At 44.9% G+C, this 18,471-nt stretch overlaps 7 protein-coding genes across 7 annotated transcripts; 4 read left to right on the forward strand and 3 right to left on the reverse strand.

Moving 5' to 3' along the window:
* Positions 1-1,013: 1,013 nt before the first annotated feature.
* J7T55_003800 (D-isomer specific 2-hydroxyacid dehydrogenase) lies at positions 1,014-2,222 on the forward strand (the record flags this gene model as incomplete). The annotated part of the gene is made up of 3 exons (XM_053143146.1): positions 1,014-1,342; positions 1,411-1,548; positions 1,613-2,222. 3 exons carry the CDS (start codon positions 1,014-1,016, stop codon positions 2,220-2,222), a joined length of 1,077 nt encoding a protein of 358 aa, XP_052994045.1.
* Positions 2,223-3,051: 829 nt separating this feature from the next.
* Positions 3,052-3,675, reverse strand: J7T55_003801 (glutathione-dependent formaldehyde-activating enzyme; the record flags this gene model as incomplete). Its single annotated transcript, XM_053143147.1, has 4 exons — positions 3,052-3,115; positions 3,199-3,309; positions 3,365-3,475; positions 3,545-3,675. The coding sequence occupies 4 exons, from the start codon at positions 3,673-3,675 to the stop codon at positions 3,052-3,054; spliced, it is 417 nt and encodes a 138-aa protein (XP_052994046.1).
* Positions 3,676-4,506: 831 nt separating this feature from the next.
* J7T55_003802 (uncharacterized protein) lies at positions 4,507-6,446 on the reverse strand (the record flags this gene model as incomplete). Its single annotated transcript, XM_053143148.1, has 4 exons — positions 4,507-4,717; positions 4,784-5,658; positions 5,824-5,998; positions 6,052-6,446. The coding sequence occupies 4 exons, from the start codon at positions 6,444-6,446 to the stop codon at positions 4,507-4,509; spliced, it is 1,656 nt and encodes a 551-aa protein (XP_052994047.1).
* A 303-nt stretch (positions 6,447-6,749) lies between these two features.
* Positions 6,750-8,738, forward strand: J7T55_003803 (permease; the record flags this gene model as incomplete). Its single annotated transcript, XM_053143149.1, has 6 exons — positions 6,750-7,099; positions 7,238-7,344; positions 7,573-7,981; positions 8,053-8,222; positions 8,287-8,352; positions 8,566-8,738. 6 exons carry the CDS (start codon positions 6,750-6,752, stop codon positions 8,736-8,738), a joined length of 1,275 nt encoding a protein of 424 aa, XP_052994048.1.
* Positions 8,739-9,871: 1,133 nt separating this feature from the next.
* Positions 9,872-10,348, forward strand: J7T55_003804 (uncharacterized protein; the record flags this gene model as incomplete). The annotated part of the gene is made up of 2 exons (XM_053143150.1): positions 9,872-10,194; positions 10,267-10,348. 2 exons carry the CDS (start codon positions 9,872-9,874, stop codon positions 10,346-10,348), a joined length of 405 nt encoding a protein of 134 aa, XP_052994049.1.
* Positions 10,349-11,255: 907 nt separating this feature from the next.
* Positions 11,256-13,399, forward strand: J7T55_003805 (uncharacterized protein; the record flags this gene model as incomplete). The annotated part of the gene is made up of 5 exons (XM_053143151.1): positions 11,256-11,708; positions 11,802-12,240; positions 12,373-12,411; positions 12,479-12,741; positions 12,815-13,399. 5 exons carry the CDS (start codon positions 11,256-11,258, stop codon positions 13,397-13,399), a joined length of 1,779 nt encoding a protein of 592 aa, XP_052994050.1.
* A 403-nt stretch (positions 13,400-13,802) lies between these two features.
* Positions 13,803-15,842, reverse strand: J7T55_003806 (uncharacterized protein; the record flags this gene model as incomplete). Its single annotated transcript, XM_053143153.1, has 1 exon — positions 13,803-15,842. The coding sequence occupies one exon, from the start codon at positions 15,840-15,842 to the stop codon at positions 13,803-13,805; it is 2,040 nt and encodes a 679-aa protein (XP_052994051.1).
* Positions 15,843-18,471: the final 2,629 nt, after the last annotated feature.

Consider the following 18,471-nt stretch of genomic DNA (forward strand, 5'->3'; position numbering starts at 1 on the left):
AATTTCTACTGAACACGTCTCTCGTTCAAATCTCCCCTTGTATTTAGACACTTGCATCCATCCTTCCAGTGGACATATTTAAATAAATTGGTCATCAGCCCACCAAGTCCGTTAATCTTCTGTCCCGGCCAGGTGCCACGTTCTTGCCACAAGTGTATGCGCGGACAAAATATGACGGCCCATTGCTGGCTTTTCTCGGAAATGATAAACTTCCTTGGGTTATTCAGTTATGAGGTTATACAATAGACCACATGTTACAGCTTAGAAATTATAAAAGCGATTCATTGTTGTCCTTTTCATTTGGGCTACATCCGGCTTTAGTAGCTGATACTAAGTAGCGTGACAGAAACCATTTCAGTCGGAAAACGAAAGCAGCAGACAAGATGATGAATACGAGTATTCAGTCACATCATTCACATGGACCGGAACCCACATGTACTTTGAGGAGACTAAATGTACAAAATGCAGGAGATCGAGGCGAATCCCGAGTTCAAATACGCCGGGCCGGCCGGAGCTCCCGGCATCTTATCTCAATTTACCGGGCAGCAACCAACTCCGATGCTGCGCCGCTACAGCCAAACTTGTTGAGAGGGGCCCGTCCTGTAGCGAGTCACTACCTGACTAAGGCTCATGCCGAACAACTGTATGTGGCCATTGATTAGCAAGTGAGTACTCCTCTCACTGCCTCTGGCCTTCCATTGCGTGCAGGGCTTGACCTCTGCCGTGCTCAGTTGCGCATTCACCAGTTGTACGATCGGAGATCCACTAGCTCCAAGGAAAGTTACACCGAGACTGTATCTGGCCTGCACACTTCCTTCAATCTCAACAGCTACCCGGGTGCAAAGAACTATGACAGCTTGATCTCGGTCAATTTACACAAAACACACAAAACAAATTTCTGTCTTTCCAGCCCAAGAGACCCTTTTCACAGCCCAATCAACTCAACACTCCGACTGTACCAACAACTGCACTAAATATCTCTAGCACCGTCACCACCAAACAGCAACAGCATCATGGCCTCTCATGACGTGTTGCTAATCCTTACCGCCACCGACCGCGATGAGCAATGGGAACAAAACCTATTAGAAAGACTTCCCGGAAAACTCCAAGTCAAATGGGAGAATCTTCGCACCTCTGACGGCTCGATGAAAAATGTGAAGGACTTGGATCGCGGGATTTTCGAAGACGTCACCATCCTATTCACATACGCGCCCGTCCCGGTAGAGTGGATCCCCAAGGTCCGATTTGTCCAGCTGAGCAGTGCTGGCTCGGACCTGTGGGCTCAACATCCCAAGTTTTTGGATAGTGGCGTGAAGTTCGCGACAACAAGCGGCTCTACTGCGTGAGTCACATCCCTTGAGAAGCTAGCAGCGACACCCGAGCCTGCTAACGCCCACGCCTTTTGAACAGCCCGCAGATCGCGGAATGGGTCATCGCCGCTTGGCTCAAGTTCCAACATTACTTTGCCGCGTACGAACAGTTCCAACGCGAATGCAGCTGGCGACCCGAATTCACACGGCAGATCGAGGACTCGGTGGGTCTTCGTGTGTAAGTAAACATCGATCTAAAATATTCATGATGCCCAGACCGCTGATGCTAATACTGTTTCAAGTGGTATTCTAGGATATGGTGCCATTGGGCGTCAAGTCGGTCGGCTCTGCCGGGCATTGGGCATGGAACTGTACGCATTTACAGCCAACGAGCGACCAAGCGTAGAGTCCCGCCGTCATCGCGGCTTCAATATTCCGGATCTGGGAGATGCAAACGGCGAGCTCCCATCGAAGTGGTTCCACGGAAAGACCAAAGAGGCGTTGAACGATTTTCTCTCTCAAGGCTACGATTTACTCATCATATCTCTGCCTCTAACCAAGCTCAGTGAGAAGCTCATTAGTGTGGAGCAGTTTAATTTACTTAGCAAGAGGAAGACCTTTGTGGTCAACGTTGCGCGTGGCCCCATTGTCGACCAGGACGCGCTGATCCAGGCTCTCGAGACGGGCTTGATCCGAGGCGCGGCGCTGGATGTCACGGACCCCGAGCCACTGCCTGCTGAGCATCCATTATGGAAGGCCAAAAACTGCATGATCACGCCTCATGTCAGTTGGTTGTCGACACACCAGCTTGGGCGGATAAAAGGGATCCTGGCGGACAACTTGGAAAGGTTGTATAAGGGAGAGAAGCTAATGAATGAGCTGACATATGAGACAAGAACACACCACGAGTGATGGAAGGAGAACACTGGAGATTTGTGGCTGTACCCTAAGGCTTTTTAATAGAAAGATGTGTTTGAAATGTAACGTGCTTCTGAAATATTCTAGGATCGCCTGATTGATCCGTACCACCTATCCTTCGGTTCCCCCACGGCTTTGACTGACGTGTATGCAGGCTCACTCCACTCTGGCTCTTCTCGATTTGACATGCAGAGGCTACATGATTTTTTTTTGTAAAGATTTTCTTCCGAGTAAGCATTATTTAATCATTTGTCATGCATTTGAAGATGAACATACTTCCATGATCAACATTCTATGGGTGACATGGAGAATGGGTGTTTAGTTGACAGTGTGGCTTAAACCGCCCAGCCCGTAGCCCGAAAGTCTGACCAGTCTAGAACAGGACCAAGATCCAGTAGTGTAACCCTACCCAGAGCTTCCTTGCAAGCGTGTAAGTGCGGGCTAGGATAGAACAGGAAGGACGTTTGTACCGGTGGCTTGGGTCCGAACGCGGATTACGACGGCGATGAGTGCATATACTTGTTGGAAATAGGGAACATATATGCACGTATTTTGCTTTGTGAAAATCTTCCTATTGGGTTTTAACTTCACTTCACGTGGCATTTCCACCATTGAGTGTCCAACCGTTGCGTCCATGCCATCCTGAATTCACCTAAAATCTTAGGCCTGCTCTGTTTGGATGGCGTACACAGTCTTACATCCAATTTTTTGACAGGAGTCCGGATTATCGCAGGGGAAGCTCACGACTGCAGTAGGCAGGACGTCGCAGCCGGCCGATTTAGTAATGGACGAGGTAGTTGTGCAGTCAGGGACCAAGCAGCTCTTACAGTAAGTAGCGGTACTCGTCAAGGTAGAGCAGTTTGGCTTTGAAGTAGCACATGTAGGACCTGGCTTGGTCGTGGTGATAGTATAGCTCTCCGTCTTGGTGACTGTGACTGTTGTATCTGGGCCCTTAGAAGTCACGGTGTACGAGACTGTTTGTGTCGGGCCGGGCTTGACCGTGGTGACAGTGTCCGTCTTTGTCACCTCATCCGTCTCTGTCTTGACCACTGTAACTGTTGTAGTTCTGGTCACGCCGTACCTGGGCTCAAGGTCAACCGAGCGTCCAAGAGCAGATGAGAGAAGAATTGGCTTACGAAATTGTTGCAATAGCAGTCACAGTCTTGGTAATATCCGAGCAGGTCGAGGCTGAAGTGGAAGCCTGTTCGCCCCCTCCTTCTCTCCTGACATGGGCGGCAGTGATGCCGCTGTAGAATCATTAGCAAATTTACATTTGGACATTGATTGGCATTACTGAATGAAAGAAAACAACTCACGTGGCAAGGGAGCACAGTATAGTGCAGAGTTTTAGTTGCATTTTGGAGGAGATGATGAACGTTACGACGCAGTCTGACGGTCCTTGCCAGTACACAGTGATGACCAGAACTAGGATTTGGGGTCTAATCATTGTTCACATTTTGGTTGGGTGATCGCACAATTTATATAAATGGCTACTCGCTGAGCATCGCGCACAATACTGTACAGCCCGATACGACCGTCAAACACGACCCTGCAGCGCTATGAGCAGGCCCATGGCCGGTGAACAAAACGTCGAGACACTATTCTTCATCTTGATCCCGGAAGGTAGTGTTCGACATGCGCGTGAGTTTGTGGCGTTACTATCTCTGTCATCCCCCTCTTCAGGAGTAGACCATCCAGTTGGGTCCAGTCTTGACCCTCCGTTCTGGCCAAGAGCAGTATATTGCTGTTGCAGTGAGGCTATCGTAGCTGCAGCTGGGACCTTGGCGGACAGATCTAGCCCTCAGCGGCCCCGAGCTGCTCGCGGCTGAATTGATCGACATTAAGCTTAAATGCAGGCTTAATTTGCAGAAGACCAAAAATACCTCTTGGGGGTTCACTAAATTCTCTAGCGGCCGACTTTGCAAGAATAGGCAGGAGCTCCTCCAGCCGAACAATCTATGGTCTGGCGGCTTTGGGCAAGTTGGCACAGGAATCGCCCACGCTCACGAGACAAAACCTTCTAGACAAAGGAAGTAAGGGCGATCCCAGACAGCATGTAGATTCAATCGTTGAACTCCCCTGACCTACTGCGGCATTATTTCCCATGGCAAAAGAATTTATCGACCAGACACAGACCCCTCTGTGCTCCAAGGATGAGCGTGCACAGAGTCTCATGTTGAATCCAATAAACAGAGACATTCCTCTCGGAAGCCTGTAATTGGCCCACACCGGAGGCATGTACTTCTACAACAAGAACAGCAGAAAGGGACTCGAAACACTAACAGTCTTGCAAGTCTTCCAGTATCATACATGCACCCTTCTCGGCGATGGCATACACTGTAGCTTGAAGATGAGCGCTGATCTGCAAAGGCATGACACTAGCATCCACTAATCGCAATCCCTTCACACCATATACCCTTAATCTTTCATCAACCACGCCTCCTGCGATACCACGATCTCCTCCCATGCCACATGTCCCGATAGGGTGCCTGTAAATCAACTTGTCAGACTGATGGTTGTATTAGGTATCAACTCACTCAAAAGCCAGTACTCACCAGTCAGTGATGGTCTCTTTCACAAGCCAATCCCTCAATTCATCGTCACTTTTTGCTGGAGCCGGTGGCACAACGCGGCCGCGGACTATGCTTGCAAGTGGAAGGGTTTGCGTAATCTTCTCGGCGAATTTTGCACATTCTATCATGATTTCAAGGTCCAGATCTCCACCACCTTTCTGATAATACCGTGGATCGACTACCGGCTTCTCAAAGGGTGAGCTAGATTGGACATGTATACTACCCCTCGAGAAGGGGTATTGTAAGATCTGTAGCATTGTCCCGTACTTCTTTCCACTTGATGAAGCATCTGGCTGAAAGTATGGATTCCAGTTGCCAAGATCAAAGATGTACTCAATTTGGCCCAGTCTCGGGAAGGATGTATCAAAACGGTCTCTCCGAATTTCGTTGCGTTCGGTAAAGTCGCCCTGAATACTCCTGGCTTTGGCAGTCAAGCGCGATAAGGTGTCGTCCGACATGATTTGAGACAAACTGAGGTAGCAAATAGAATTGGCGAGGATTGTCAGTAGCCCGGTGTTTTTCAACTTGTACTCTTCGCGAGCGGCAGCAGCAGCAGTGCTTGTCTTCAAATCGTCGGGGTTGGGTAAGTCAGAATCAACTTCGTAGATGGAGGCAGCCATGATATGGTCTTGAAGATTCTCTCCAACAAAGGGACTTGAAACTATCGTCTCAATTCCAGCTTTCTTGAGGACTTCTGTGTTTCCAATACCACTGAGCTCAAGTATCTGAGGTGACTGGACGGTCCCAGCGCATATGATCACTTCTTTGGATGCAAACACAGATAAAGTCTTGGCTTGGCTCGTGAATTGGACACCTTTGGCCGTCCAGAGCCCATCATGTTTCTCGAGAAGTATCTTCTGTACGAGAGCTTCGGTTAGTACAACGAGATTCGTTCTTTGGCTATGAGGCTGGTAATAAGCTGTCGCAGAGGATGATCGGGTGCAGCTCAGTGGATCGACTGAGGCTAAATTTGTCCAGGCGCCTAGGTTCGATCCCATCATATGCGCCTTGTTGTTTTTCACGCCTAACTGCTGGAGCGTGTCATGCCAATACTGATGTGAAGCTGAGTATTCTGTCGCATACGAGACATTGATGGGCCCAGAAGTGCCAAAACCACTCGCATCATAGTAAGCTTTGTCGGCCACCTGAGTCTCTTGGCTGGGTGCGTGGAATTTCTCCGACTTCTTCAAAAATGGTCTAGGTCAAAGAAACTTTAGCAAATCCTCCAGGGCAGCAAGGGGATGACTGACATGATGCCATCCCAGCCCCATCCCTTGCAGCCCAGCCTTTCCCAGGCGTCATAATCTTGCTTGCTTGCGCGGTTCCAAGTCATGAAATTCAGGAGGCTTGTACCTCCGAGGCCCTTTCCTCTGGGCCAGGGTAAAGTACGTCCCCCCAGCCCGGCTTGTGGTGTTGTTTCAAATTGCCAATCCAGCTCGGTCCCCAAAGTGGTTCCAAACCAACCCGGGATGTCTACACGTTCATTGTCATAGACTTCTAGACCTGCTTCGAGCACTCCGACCTTCAGAGACGCATTCTCAGAGAGGCGAGAGGCAACGGCTAAGCCAGCAGTGCCGCCGCCGACTATGAGGAAGTCGAAGTGGAAGTCGCAGAAGTCTTCTGCCCTTATCTCTGACGATGGCATCGTGAGGGGGAAAGGGTGGTTTGAGTAAGCGGGAAAAGATCTACCGTGTGCGGAGCTAAGAGCCACACTTTTACGTCGCACTTATCTGAGGGACGGGCCCAGGGGCCTTCTCCCGCATATGAACTAGAGCATGCAGTGTTGCAAATCACACAGTAAGCACGGCTTTAGTTGCAAGCAGGGTCACGCTCGTATAATAAAGGCACTCGCAACCTGCACTTTGCACTCCTGTATTCTTAACACAGTCACTCACTTCAGAGGTACCACCCTCATGCATTGGCGTAGACGCAATCGTTAGGATCAGAAATGGAAGAACAGCCAGAAAAGGTCCAAATCGCTGCCGGGCCGACTGATATCGCACTGGTCCATGTGCCTAGCCAGCACATGGAAAGTGTACCGGAAAAGTCTACGGCGACGGCGTTCTCAAGCACGCTGACCTCGACGATCAAAAGCCTGAACGAGCGTCTCGAGGCGCTGTCCGCTTTTGAGGCCCGTGGTATCGCCCGAGTCCCACCAGAGGAACGACAGCTTCCTTCGACTTCCAGCGACGTGCAGATCGCACTACTGTGGTTCAGCGCCAACATCTCATGCAACAACCTTATCGTCGGCCTTTATGGCCCGATGCTGTTCCAACTTGGGTTCCTAGACAGCGCTATGTGCGCGGTCTTCGGGGCTTTCCTTGGCAGTCTGTCTACGGCGTTCATGGCGATTTGGAGACCTCGGACAGGTCATCGTACTAGTAGGGACCCTAGCTTTTGATGTTATGACTGGCATGATAAACCTGTCACTGACAGACAGTTCCTCGACCCAGTGGTTGTTCTTAGGTATTTCTTCGGATGGTGGCCAGCCAAGCTTCCAACCGTTCTGAACATTATTCTCATGATAGGCTACTGCTGTATTGGTCAGTTTTTATCTCTTCTACTACATTTGAACGAGATGGCTATATTTGTTGAATATCAGAGGAATTTCGGGCTTCTCTGCATGTGAGCCGTCTGCTCTTATCAGAAAGGCTTTGGCGTATTGCATGTTTCTTCGGGGCTGTTGGCCGAATCAAACGACTTCCAGAGTACTTCCAACGGCTGCTGAGATATATCAAAGGATGACACGTCTAGCTGACGACTTTGAATAGACGGGATCCTTGGCGGTCAAATCCTCTCAGCTGTCAGTGATGGTACCGTATCCATTGCCGTTGGTATTGTCATCGTGAACTTGGTCTGTTGGGTCATCGTACTGTTCGGCATGAGACCCTTTCAGCAATACGAGAGGTTTGCCTGGATTCCCCAACTCTTGGTACTGTTCGTACTCATCGGCTGTGCCGGGCCCGCCTTTGATGTCTCCTCTGCTTCGGTCGGAGATGCGGCCACTGTGGCGGCAAACAGGCTTTCATTTCTATCCATGTGCCTGTACGTACCAAATTCATGGTCGGCAGCTGCTTCGGACTTCTTCGTCTACTATCCGGAGACGACTGCGCCGCTCAAGGTTGCGTCTCTGACCATTATCGGTTTGTGGCTGGCGTTCGGTTTGGTGTACATGATCGGGTACGAAACATCTATGCGCTGTTCCAGCACAGGACAACATGATGCAGCCCTCACTGATATCTGATTGGCAGCATCGGACTAGGTAGCGGGATCATGATGAATACCTCATGGGCTACGGCTTTTGACACATCTACTGGCGCTCTGGTAGAGGTCGCTTTCCGGCCACTGCATGGCTTTGGCAAGTTCTGTGCTGTAATATTGGCACTGGGACTCATCAGCAATAGCGTTCCTGGCACATACTGTTCGTCCACTTTCCCATCAATTCACTATTATTTGACCACAATTACTGACCTCTGAAATTATAGCTGCTACTATGTGTGCCCAAGTCCTTGGTAGAGCTTTCCAAGCCACCCCGCGATGGATCTGGAGTTGTGTGTTCATCTTAGTACAGCTGGTGTTAGGTCTGGTGGGTAGAAATAGCCTTTACACAATCTTGTCCAACTTTCTCGCATTGATGGGATACTGGGTCGAGTTCATGGTTCTGATTGTTCTCATGGAACGGTATGGGTTCCGGCGTCGTTTTCATTATGATTGGTCCAGGTTGGATAAATGCTACATGCCCGTTGGCATATCCTCTTGCACAGCGTTTCTTCTTGGTTGGCTTGGTGCCGTGTTGGGTATGTACCAGACATGGTATATAGGACCGTTGGCAAAGCTTGCCAACCTCTCTGATGTCGGAGTCTGGATTGGTATGGCATTCACATTGGTGTCGTTCCCCGTGCTGAGGTACTGGGAACTCTCAAAGTTTGGTCGATGAGACCCACTGGGTCTGCAACTAGAGGAGGACAGCCCTCCTCTGAGTTGGTTGGCATCAAGTGGAGAGCAGGACTCGCTAATTGAGGGACCGTCAAAGCTATTGAGATGGCTGGCTCGCCCTCTATTGTCTCAAGTCTCTAGAAATATCTACAATGCATGAGTGCTCGGCTCTGAAACAGGCGCAGAAGTCAGATGTGGCTGTCGAGGGATGCGCTTGCATGAGGAAAGCCCAGATCAACCTCAAGGCGCTACCCTTACGATGAACATCAAGTCCCTCTTAACTAGCTTACTGGTGCTGCCGAGCATCATTTGTGGTTATGTGGGGAAAGAACTAGGTTGGACATATACACGTTTGCAATTGAATCTAAGTTGAGACCAGTGCTATATGGCTTGCTGCCAATCTTCATGCGACTTGACAAAGAAACTTGAGAACCAGACTTCACCGAAGAGAGGCAGACCAACCGTCCACATAGCTACGGCACACCGAGCCACATGCCCAATCGCTCTCACTGCACAATGCAGCTCGCCAAGACGAGAACCGTTGGTACCGAGAATCGAGTCAGCGGGACGAGGCGACGAAGCTTGCTTGCAGTAAACACCGCGAGACAAGCCCAGCATGTAGATCACGCGAGGATCCATAGACCTCCGGATCTCCAGTGAAGGTTGACGCTCCAATCGCACACCTTCCCTTTCCAAAGAAGGGAAACAGAGCGTGGTATTTGGTGAGCTTTGGTGTGTCTGATCTACGTGGAGCAACCGCCTGACGAGTTTGTGATCGGCGCTAGGTCGTGAAGTTGCTAGGATGTTGTGAAGTTGCCAGGATGTTGTGCGTTTCAACCTGGGTTCATGACACTGCTTAGCCACTGAGATGCTACTCAGGAGCCGTTCGAAACTGTCATCCAGAGTCAAACAGATTTGACATAAAGATGGCAGCTGTCTCTCATGTGTCGTCTGGTTAGTTTTGGTTCATCCAGCCAACAAGCTTCTGCACTTACATCTGCCATCTGTTCTTAGCATCTGTTCTTCAGACCTGGTGTCTTGTTTCATCTTAATATTCAAGAGTTCTTAATTTTCACGACCTCAGATATCCATCTTCCATTTTTACGCAAACGTAATCAGTCTGTCATATTCAATATGTACGCTTTTCGTGTCATCGTCGCGGCTCTCTTTGCCATCAGCACATCGGCCTCAGTAGTCGAGCGACAACTCGGCGGCATTGGGTGCAACGTCGCACGATTCCAGATCCTCGGGGCATTAGGTGATGCCAAAGATGCCATCTCACAGATTCAAGACCCTACTGTGCAGACAGCGGCACAACAAGGATTGGATCAGGCCAATGGCGGGATTTCACAAATCGCCTCATCGCTTTTGAGTGGGGCTGCGGCGCCCGCAGACAGCCGTGATGCCGTCGCGGCCGGGCTGGCGGCGATGGACAGTGCCTTGTCTGCCGCTGACGAGTAAGTCAACAATCGCTCGTCATTGAGCAGGGCACTTCCATTGTTGAGGATCTTTGCTAATTCTAAATCTAGTTCCGATGCGGCTGTTGGTGACGCCAAAACTGCGGTGGCGGATGCGACGACTGCTGGACAGGATGTTGTCTCGAAGTGTTAGGACCCCTAATCCATGAAACATTCGGTTGACGGCAGAGGTGCCGGGGATTTTGCAGATGGGAACTGGGGCTCGTTCTGAAGCGCAAATTTGCTGGAATGGCAGGCAAAATGGCTTCGTTCCATTAAATAATAGAATTTTGATACCTAGGTAGCTCAATAAAGCTACCTCTTTCCAAACGCCTCTCGCAAACCGTTACTGCTTGTGTGCCTCTTCTACCAACGCTGATGGTCCGTGGTCAAACGGTGTTAGCAGCTTGGCGGTCCAGCAATCGAGGAGAGTATGACAGTTGTGATGAAAGTACCATCCTCACTGATGTGAAGGTAGTCCCCGGTGACCGGCAAGACTGTTCACGGAATGTCAGTGTGACTAAAGTATCTAAGGAGTGAAGAGGATTGCCTACCAACATCGTTCACACCGCTCTGAAGGTAAAATCAACAATTTTGTGATAGCAAGACCCATAGGATCACCATTAGCTGAAGTTGCATAGCACATTGCAGTTACTATATTTAGTAAGGAATTTAGGTCGGATATAGGACCTTTGCCTGTTTTCAAACAGTGCAACAAAAATCATTCGCGAGGAACAACAAGCCGAAAAGAATTGATGGTTGCCTGATTCCGCATCGACTTTTGGGCTCCCTGTTCTTGTGGGGCTTGCAAGGGCCGCTGGTTTAATCGGCGGGGCTACCATGTAACTGAAGGCATTGGAATAGCCAGGGCCCAGATCCTCCGGCGTCTAAGTGCTGACAGCCAATGGCCCAATCATCCGACAACATTTAGTGTTGCATTAGGTTCAGCTTCGAAAAGATTGCTGACTGCTTTAATCTTGTTGAATCCCCCTGAGGCAGGCCTTGGAAATCTTCTCTTCTCACACGTTCCGATATTCCCCAAGATCATCACACACATCAGTATGGGTCAAAGCGAAGGCCTGACTGGACCATGCCCACCCAAGTCGGCAGCTTTCGAGCTCACAGAGCGCGCAGACTTGGATCCTCTGTTATTGGAACCTTATGTATTGGGACCTGTGCCACCGCGTCATCGCAAACGAAATGGAAACGCCGCCGTTAGTGTCTTGCGAGAGACATGGACGGAAACTCTTGAAGACATTCGCAACATTCATTGGGCACGAGCAAGCCTTTGGTTTCTAGCGTTCTGCTGGGTCGCAGGCCTGATCACCTGCTTGGTCATTGTACCTTTGCTCTGGTCCGGCTATTACATGAGCTCCGCATGTCTGCCTGACGGAACTTTTTCTCTTTTTGAGTCCTACAATGTTTGGGATATCAACGGATTCTTTCAAATCACGTCGGGTTTTGGCGAACTCACCTTTACAGAAGCCAAAGTCGTTGACGTGGTGTGGGACGTTGTAAGTCGCTGTTGAAACTCATTGGAACCTGAGTAACTGCAAATGCAAGCAATCTCACCCCGAATTGAGCTCGACTAAGGATCCGCAATTTAGGTAATTGGCCGAATCGGTCAGACGTTACTAGTTGTGTTCTCATGGAGAGCGTTCTCGCTTCACATCAAAGCATCTACCGAAGAAGGACCCGACACTCGAAATGTTTCTTACCATACGTACTGGACGATATACATGCAAGACGACATCTCATTAATGGCAGTAATGGGAGTGATCAGAGATTTCATTGCAAGGAGAAGGCTCAAGTCAGTAGCGGCAATGGTTTTCATGGCCGTCACTATGCTCTTTTGTTTAGCTTGGCCGACCATTGCCAGTGCTATGACTGGGTATGATAGCAACAACATCGCCTTCATTAAGATTAGAGACGGATCACTCATTCCATTCTCTGCTTTCATTCCATTGCTTTATGTGATACACGATGGAAGCAGAATTGATGGTCTTACGGATGAGTACAATATTCCATGTTGCAGGACCACGGGTGGTGAGGATACTGACCCCCCTCCTTAAATTTCTAGAAGAGTTTTAGAAAAGTTCTTAATTAAACAAATCCCAGGTTACTCTGATCCTACGATCCAATCGATAGATTCCGCTTTATGTTTCTGCTATGATTTAGAAGATGACATCTTCTTGATGGGTAGCAATGCCTCGCTTTGTGAGTATTGCAGAAATTAGAGAACAGTAAAGCTACATGCCCAACATTTTCTAACCATGGTCGCTAGATGCTGAAACTTACGGTTTTCTCGGCATAAACAATACCGATTCAATCTGGCCTCAAAACAATACGACTCTCCCCAGCCCTGCATTGAACATCTCGGCCTTTCCCTCGTACAGGTTCGATTCGTATGGTTCGGAGTGGATCAACCCACAAACGGGCGAGCAACCGTTCATGGATGAAAGGAAGATAACATACCTCTATAACAATGAGGCGTATGATTTCAACTATATTATAACGGAACAGAATGGCCAATGCCAGCCGATCGGAGTACGTAAAATAAAAATCGAACCGCGATACCCCTGAAATATGAATTTAACTGGACTGACTGATTGGTGAACAGTCATATAAATGGGGATTCTCCTTCCTACAAGCAATGGTTGCCATGTTGATTCTGTGGGTCTGGACGCTGTCAATCTACATTATGTGGTTAAGAGCGCATATGAAGCTATCGAGCCGCGGGCCATACGAAGTCCCGAACCGGTACAAGGCGGCAGTACGACTAAGCAGGTCAATCGCTGTCGATTTCGGAGATGTGGACAGGGCCACTGATATGTCGAACAAAGAATTTTCTGCATATGTTAGCCGAAATTTAAAAGGCGGAAGGGTGGGGGCAGATCCAGCTATGGCGTTGGGAAAGTTCAACTTCCGAAGCTGTCTGAAGGGCTGGATCAGAAGGGAGAAGTGGTGGTTTTCCGCCTTGATTCTGTGCACTATATTCTGCTGCACTGGGTGGCAGCTTCCTTACTCATTATTCAGTCTTCTTTGGCTATCCGTGTGGTTATGGCCAGTGATTGCTTTTGCCTTGGCTGTTGGGACCACAAACAAGTCTCGATTCTTCTTTTTGTTTGCTTGGCTGCTTCTTGGGATTGCTTGGATTATCCCCCTGGCGGTGGATCCAGAGCTTTCTGGATACCTTTATCTTTGATCATTGATAGAAACATAGAATTAGAGGATCATCACTATCATAATGCAATCAACTTTAATGGTACATTGCCCATATGGTTGAAGCAAGCTCCTTTGACTTAGGAAGAACCCCCCCCCCCTCCCCGGGAGGGTGTTGGGAGACAATTGGAGTTCGTCGCGACACACCGTGAGCATCCATTTAAGCCTCTATGATATTATGCCTTCTTCCACGGGGGACAGTAGTGCGGACGTGAAAGCAGTTCCTAAGGCTTCAAGTCTCATCAATATTGGCAGCTAGCTAATTGTAGGCCTGCATATCCGCGTCTATGCGGTACTGCAGTGGTACAACCTGCCGGAGCAAGATTTTCCTTTCTGGATCATGATGGGAAATCCTGCTACATACCTTTTTTCATTTCTGTAAATCGCTATGCAAGCTGTACTTTCATCGGTTCGGGACCAGCTGCAGCAAAGGCGCAGACATTCACTTTTCCGCCGCCCATTCTTTGCGATACCCCATTCCGTGTCCTCAAAAAGAGAACTTCGTAGACATCGAAAGAACCTACGCCGAACCTCCTACCATCCCAGTGTGGATCCCCATCCTCAATTTGCCGCCCTGAATCCGGCTCTACTATCTCATCCGGCACCTTTGATACACTTTCACCGGGACGCCACTCTTCATTGGAGAGGTAGCTCTGAATAGTACGGGGATCCAGGCTCCAATAATTATCCCATCCGCTGGGAGGTGGTGGCGTCCAGGGCAGACTTCCGCGTAAAATAGCAGCTAGATGGTACTTGCAGCCATCATCTTCGTTCGGGAGGTTGTCGGTGTTCAGAGTGAGGAACCCTGCGCGGTATCCTTGGTGGTAGACGATGCGTTGCCACGGTGGACGGTAATTTGAAGATCGGGACTCGTCATTAGTGCCGATCTGTAGAAAACGATCTTCAAGCCTCATCTTAGAAGGCGTGTCTTCCATATCGCAGGAGATGACCGGGACCACGTGAGCCAAAAAGACGATCACGCCGTTCTCGTCTGGTCGGTCGTGGATATCTTGCTCGGGCAAGTTGACTGGGTAATTAAATCTGATGCCCTGGTAGGCGCTGTGAGTGTAGATGTGAAGATTGCGCAACTCATCGTGCTCAATGACCCAGTCATCTTCGTCCATATTGTGCAAATGTCGTGTAGAGGCAAAGGGCAATTCACCATGGATGATCTCCACTTCGACTGCCTGCTGCACAAGCGTCTCCTTTTCCGAGTCCGTTAGATCTTCACGCTTCATGACTCTGTCAATCAGCCATTGCGGCTCTCTCTTGATGAGCCAACGTATCACAGGCACTGGGTTCCAGCTCGCAGAGTTCTTCCACCCTCTTCCGCGGTACTTGACATGACCTTTCCATGCTGCCCATGACCAACTTGGGAATAGCGCATGGCCTTCCGCAGATCGCCGTTCAAGAGGCCCTTCAGCATGCCACATCAGAGCCTCTTCAATCGCAAACTCAGGCAATCCGAACCAAAACTTTGTGTTAAAACCTCGTCGCAAGATGTGTTCCACACCAGTAAATGCAGCAACGACATCGGACTCCCAACTCAGGTACCGCTTGGTGTAGTCATCCACGGCACGACGGTACATATCCCACGGCGTCGATCCCTCGGTGTTGCCAAGCGAGTCCATGAAATTCCGGGGCGCATCTATCTTGATGTTGAAGACAGGTGCTCTCGCTCTTCGCTCCTCAGGCTCCAACTTATCCAAGTCAATTTCCTCGCTCATCATCGTTACCGAATCCGCGCCCCGAATTGCAAGGCCCTTGTTCGGCCATCGACACATCGATTGATGACAAAGTACCAGGGCCATCAGGTCTGACATTTCTTGATCCTCGATAGCCGAGTATCGAAACGAAGCGTCCACGATAGGGACATTTTCCTCTAGCATTACTGCTCCGTGAACGCACTTGAAAGCCATCTGCGAACCGGTGAAGTATACGGACCGCCTTGATAAGGCGCGCTCCTGGAAAGTCCACGCTCGCGAATTCCACACCGAACTCTCAATGTCAGATATCGGCTGGCGTGGATCGTGAAGTGCGACAGCCAGGGCCAGCCCCTGAACTTTTGCGATGCTCTGAGAAATGGGACGCTGAACAGTACCCATACCAGGTAGGCCCTCGTGGGGATTGGCGTTTGTTGAAGCAACGATGGTCAACGTCCCGCCGCCGTAGATGAAGCCCATTTTCGATATAAGCTTCTTCTTGTCTTCTGGATCATCCTGGAGTATACAAAATGCATCTACCCATAAATACCGCAAACCGCACTCTTTCGTGACTTTGATAGCGTCCTTAATAGTCTGAGGGAGATCGGCCTTTGACTCATGTAGCGCATTCGGCAACTCAAGATCGTCTCTTGTTGTGGTCTTGTATTGCGTCTCGCTGCCCGTACCCCAGACATAAGACAAGCAGGCATATCGAAAGGGCATCTTTACTTCCCAGACACAAAGCTCCTCGGTGTCAATTACAGTTAGAGATGCACTCTAAGACATTCACTTGTTCTCTGCTTTGTAGGAAAGTATCTGTTGCCTATAAGGCAATAGTAGTTATGGCTCTATAATTAAAGCCTTTCCTCTCTCTAAAAGAAATTAGGAGTTTTAATAGCTAAGCAAGCCAATTAAAGTTTTCTCTTATTTAGTTATAAGCCTAAATCTTTTCTACTAAGTATTTTATAATTAAGCTAATCTTTAACTCTTAATCATTTTATTTATTATACTAAATATCTTTTATTAGTAAGCAAATTTTAAAACTTATTATAGTAAATACTACTATAAATAATAATATTACTGCTTTTTTACCTAATTAATAATTTTAAAGCAAAAGCAACTATATAATCTAGCATTCTAAATTTAAATAAAAAGCCTAAAATATAAATATATTTAATATTCTTTTTTTTAAAAAAAATATTATTTTTAAAAAACCTATTTTAGCTAACTATATAGTTTATACTAATAAAATAAATATAGCAGCTAGCATTTTAAATTTATACTCTAAAACTATTAACTTAATACAAAGCCTACTAAAGTAACAAACCAAATATAAAAAATAAAAAAACTTTAAATAAAAGGTTTATTAAGCAAAGCAACTTTTAAAAAAATAAGTTTTTTTTACCATTCTATTAAAAATTAAAAACATAAACTTACTAGTTAACGCTTATAATTATATTACCTTTACCTATAGTATATTAAACAAATTCGCTTAAGAGCAAATCTTATATAATATAAAAAAATTACACTTAAATAAGTGCTTATTTATAATAATATTTTTTAATAAGTACTATATTTTAAAAGCTAAACTAGTTTTAATTAATTATATAGCCTATTTTAATAAATAAATAGTAACTAATATTCTATTTAATCTATTTACAACTTACTATAATTTTAAAAAATAGTATAACTAAATTTACACTAAAAACAGCAATAAAAAACATAACTTAAAATTCTTATTTAATTATCTTTTATTAAAGAAAGTATTAGTAAATAAAGAAAAAATATATATATAAATAAAAGCTAAAATATATAAATAAATAGCAGTTAAAAAATAAGAATTAAATTACTTTAATATAAAAAATAATAAAAATAAATTAAATAAACTTAATTACTTTTATTTATAATACTTAATATATAAAAAAAGCAAATATAATAAGCTAACTTATTAGGTAACTTATTTTAACAAAATTCTTAAAAAACTTTAAAATACTTAAAAACCTCTACCCTTAAAAAAAAAGGGATTTTTTTTTATAATAGTTATTATAAAAAAATAAATTTCCTTTTTATTTTTTAAGGGTATTAAATTAGATAATTTTATTATACTATATTTATTATTTACTACCTTTACTTAAACATTATATAACTTTAAAAACCTATTACTAATAATATTTTTACTTATTTTCTTTACTAAAAAAATATACTTTAATTTCTTTATTTTTAATTTTAATATAAAATCTAAAAAAATCTTATATATTCTCTTTTACGCAATTAATCTTTATATTACTTAAGCTTTACCTTTTACTATTATTTTAACTAATAGCTATAATATTAATAATTAAGTTTTACTTTAAAATCTATTCCTTTATATTATTACTTAATATATTTAAACTATAGTTAATAAAGGGATTATATCCCTTTAATTAATTAATACTAATATTTTTACTATTAATATTATTATTAATATTTAAAACTTTAACTTATTCTTAATACAGTTAATAAGAGCTAAAACTCTTTATAATAATATTAATAAATATATTATATTTATTAATAATAAGCTTAAGTAAAGCTAGCTATATATTAAATATATTACTTAAAGTCTTTTAGCTTTTTTATTTTTTAATACTAGTAATATTATTTTTAATCTTAAATTTATTAAAATTTTTTTAGCTAATATTTATAAAATTATTAAAATATAAAAATTTATAATTATTAGTTAAAGTATTAATAATAGAATTTATATAATTATTTTTACTACTATTAATAATAATTATAACTAGCTATATATTAGTTATAAGGTTATTAAGGCAGCTAAAAACTTTATTCTTGCCTACCCTTATTTAAACTTTTATTATTAAGAGCCTAACTAGGTTTTTAATACTTATTATAATCTCGCTTATTACTTTATTTATAAATTTAATAGAATTATTATTTATAAAGAGGATATTAGTATAGCCTATTCTTTTACTATTTTTCTTTAGCAGGCTATTAAAGATATTAGTAGTTTTAATATTACTACTTTTTAGCACTTATTTTATTTATTATTTCTTACTAAAATTAGTAATATTATTAATCTTCTAGGTAAAAGTAATATTGCTTGCGTTAGTAATAACTATACTATTATTTACAGCTTGTATAGTAAATAAAAGATTAGACTGGAAAAGCTAATTTACTATTTTTATATTTATTCTATAAATATTTCTAATATATTTATTTAAGCTAAAATTAATTCCGCTACTAATATACTAAGCATATAGCTTTTATTTTTAAACTGCTATAATAATATATAAAACTTAAGTATACTTATTCCTATTCTTTCTTCTTTTTCATTTACTCTTATTAACCTTTATTA

The sequence above is a fragment of the Diaporthe amygdali genome (assembly GCF_026229845.1).
Source record: "Diaporthe amygdali strain CAA958 chromosome Unknown NODE_13_length_1014660_cov_65_381101, whole genome shotgun sequence".
In the NCBI taxonomy this organism is placed as follows: Eukaryota; Fungi; Ascomycota; class Sordariomycetes; order Diaporthales; family Diaporthaceae; genus Diaporthe; species Diaporthe amygdali.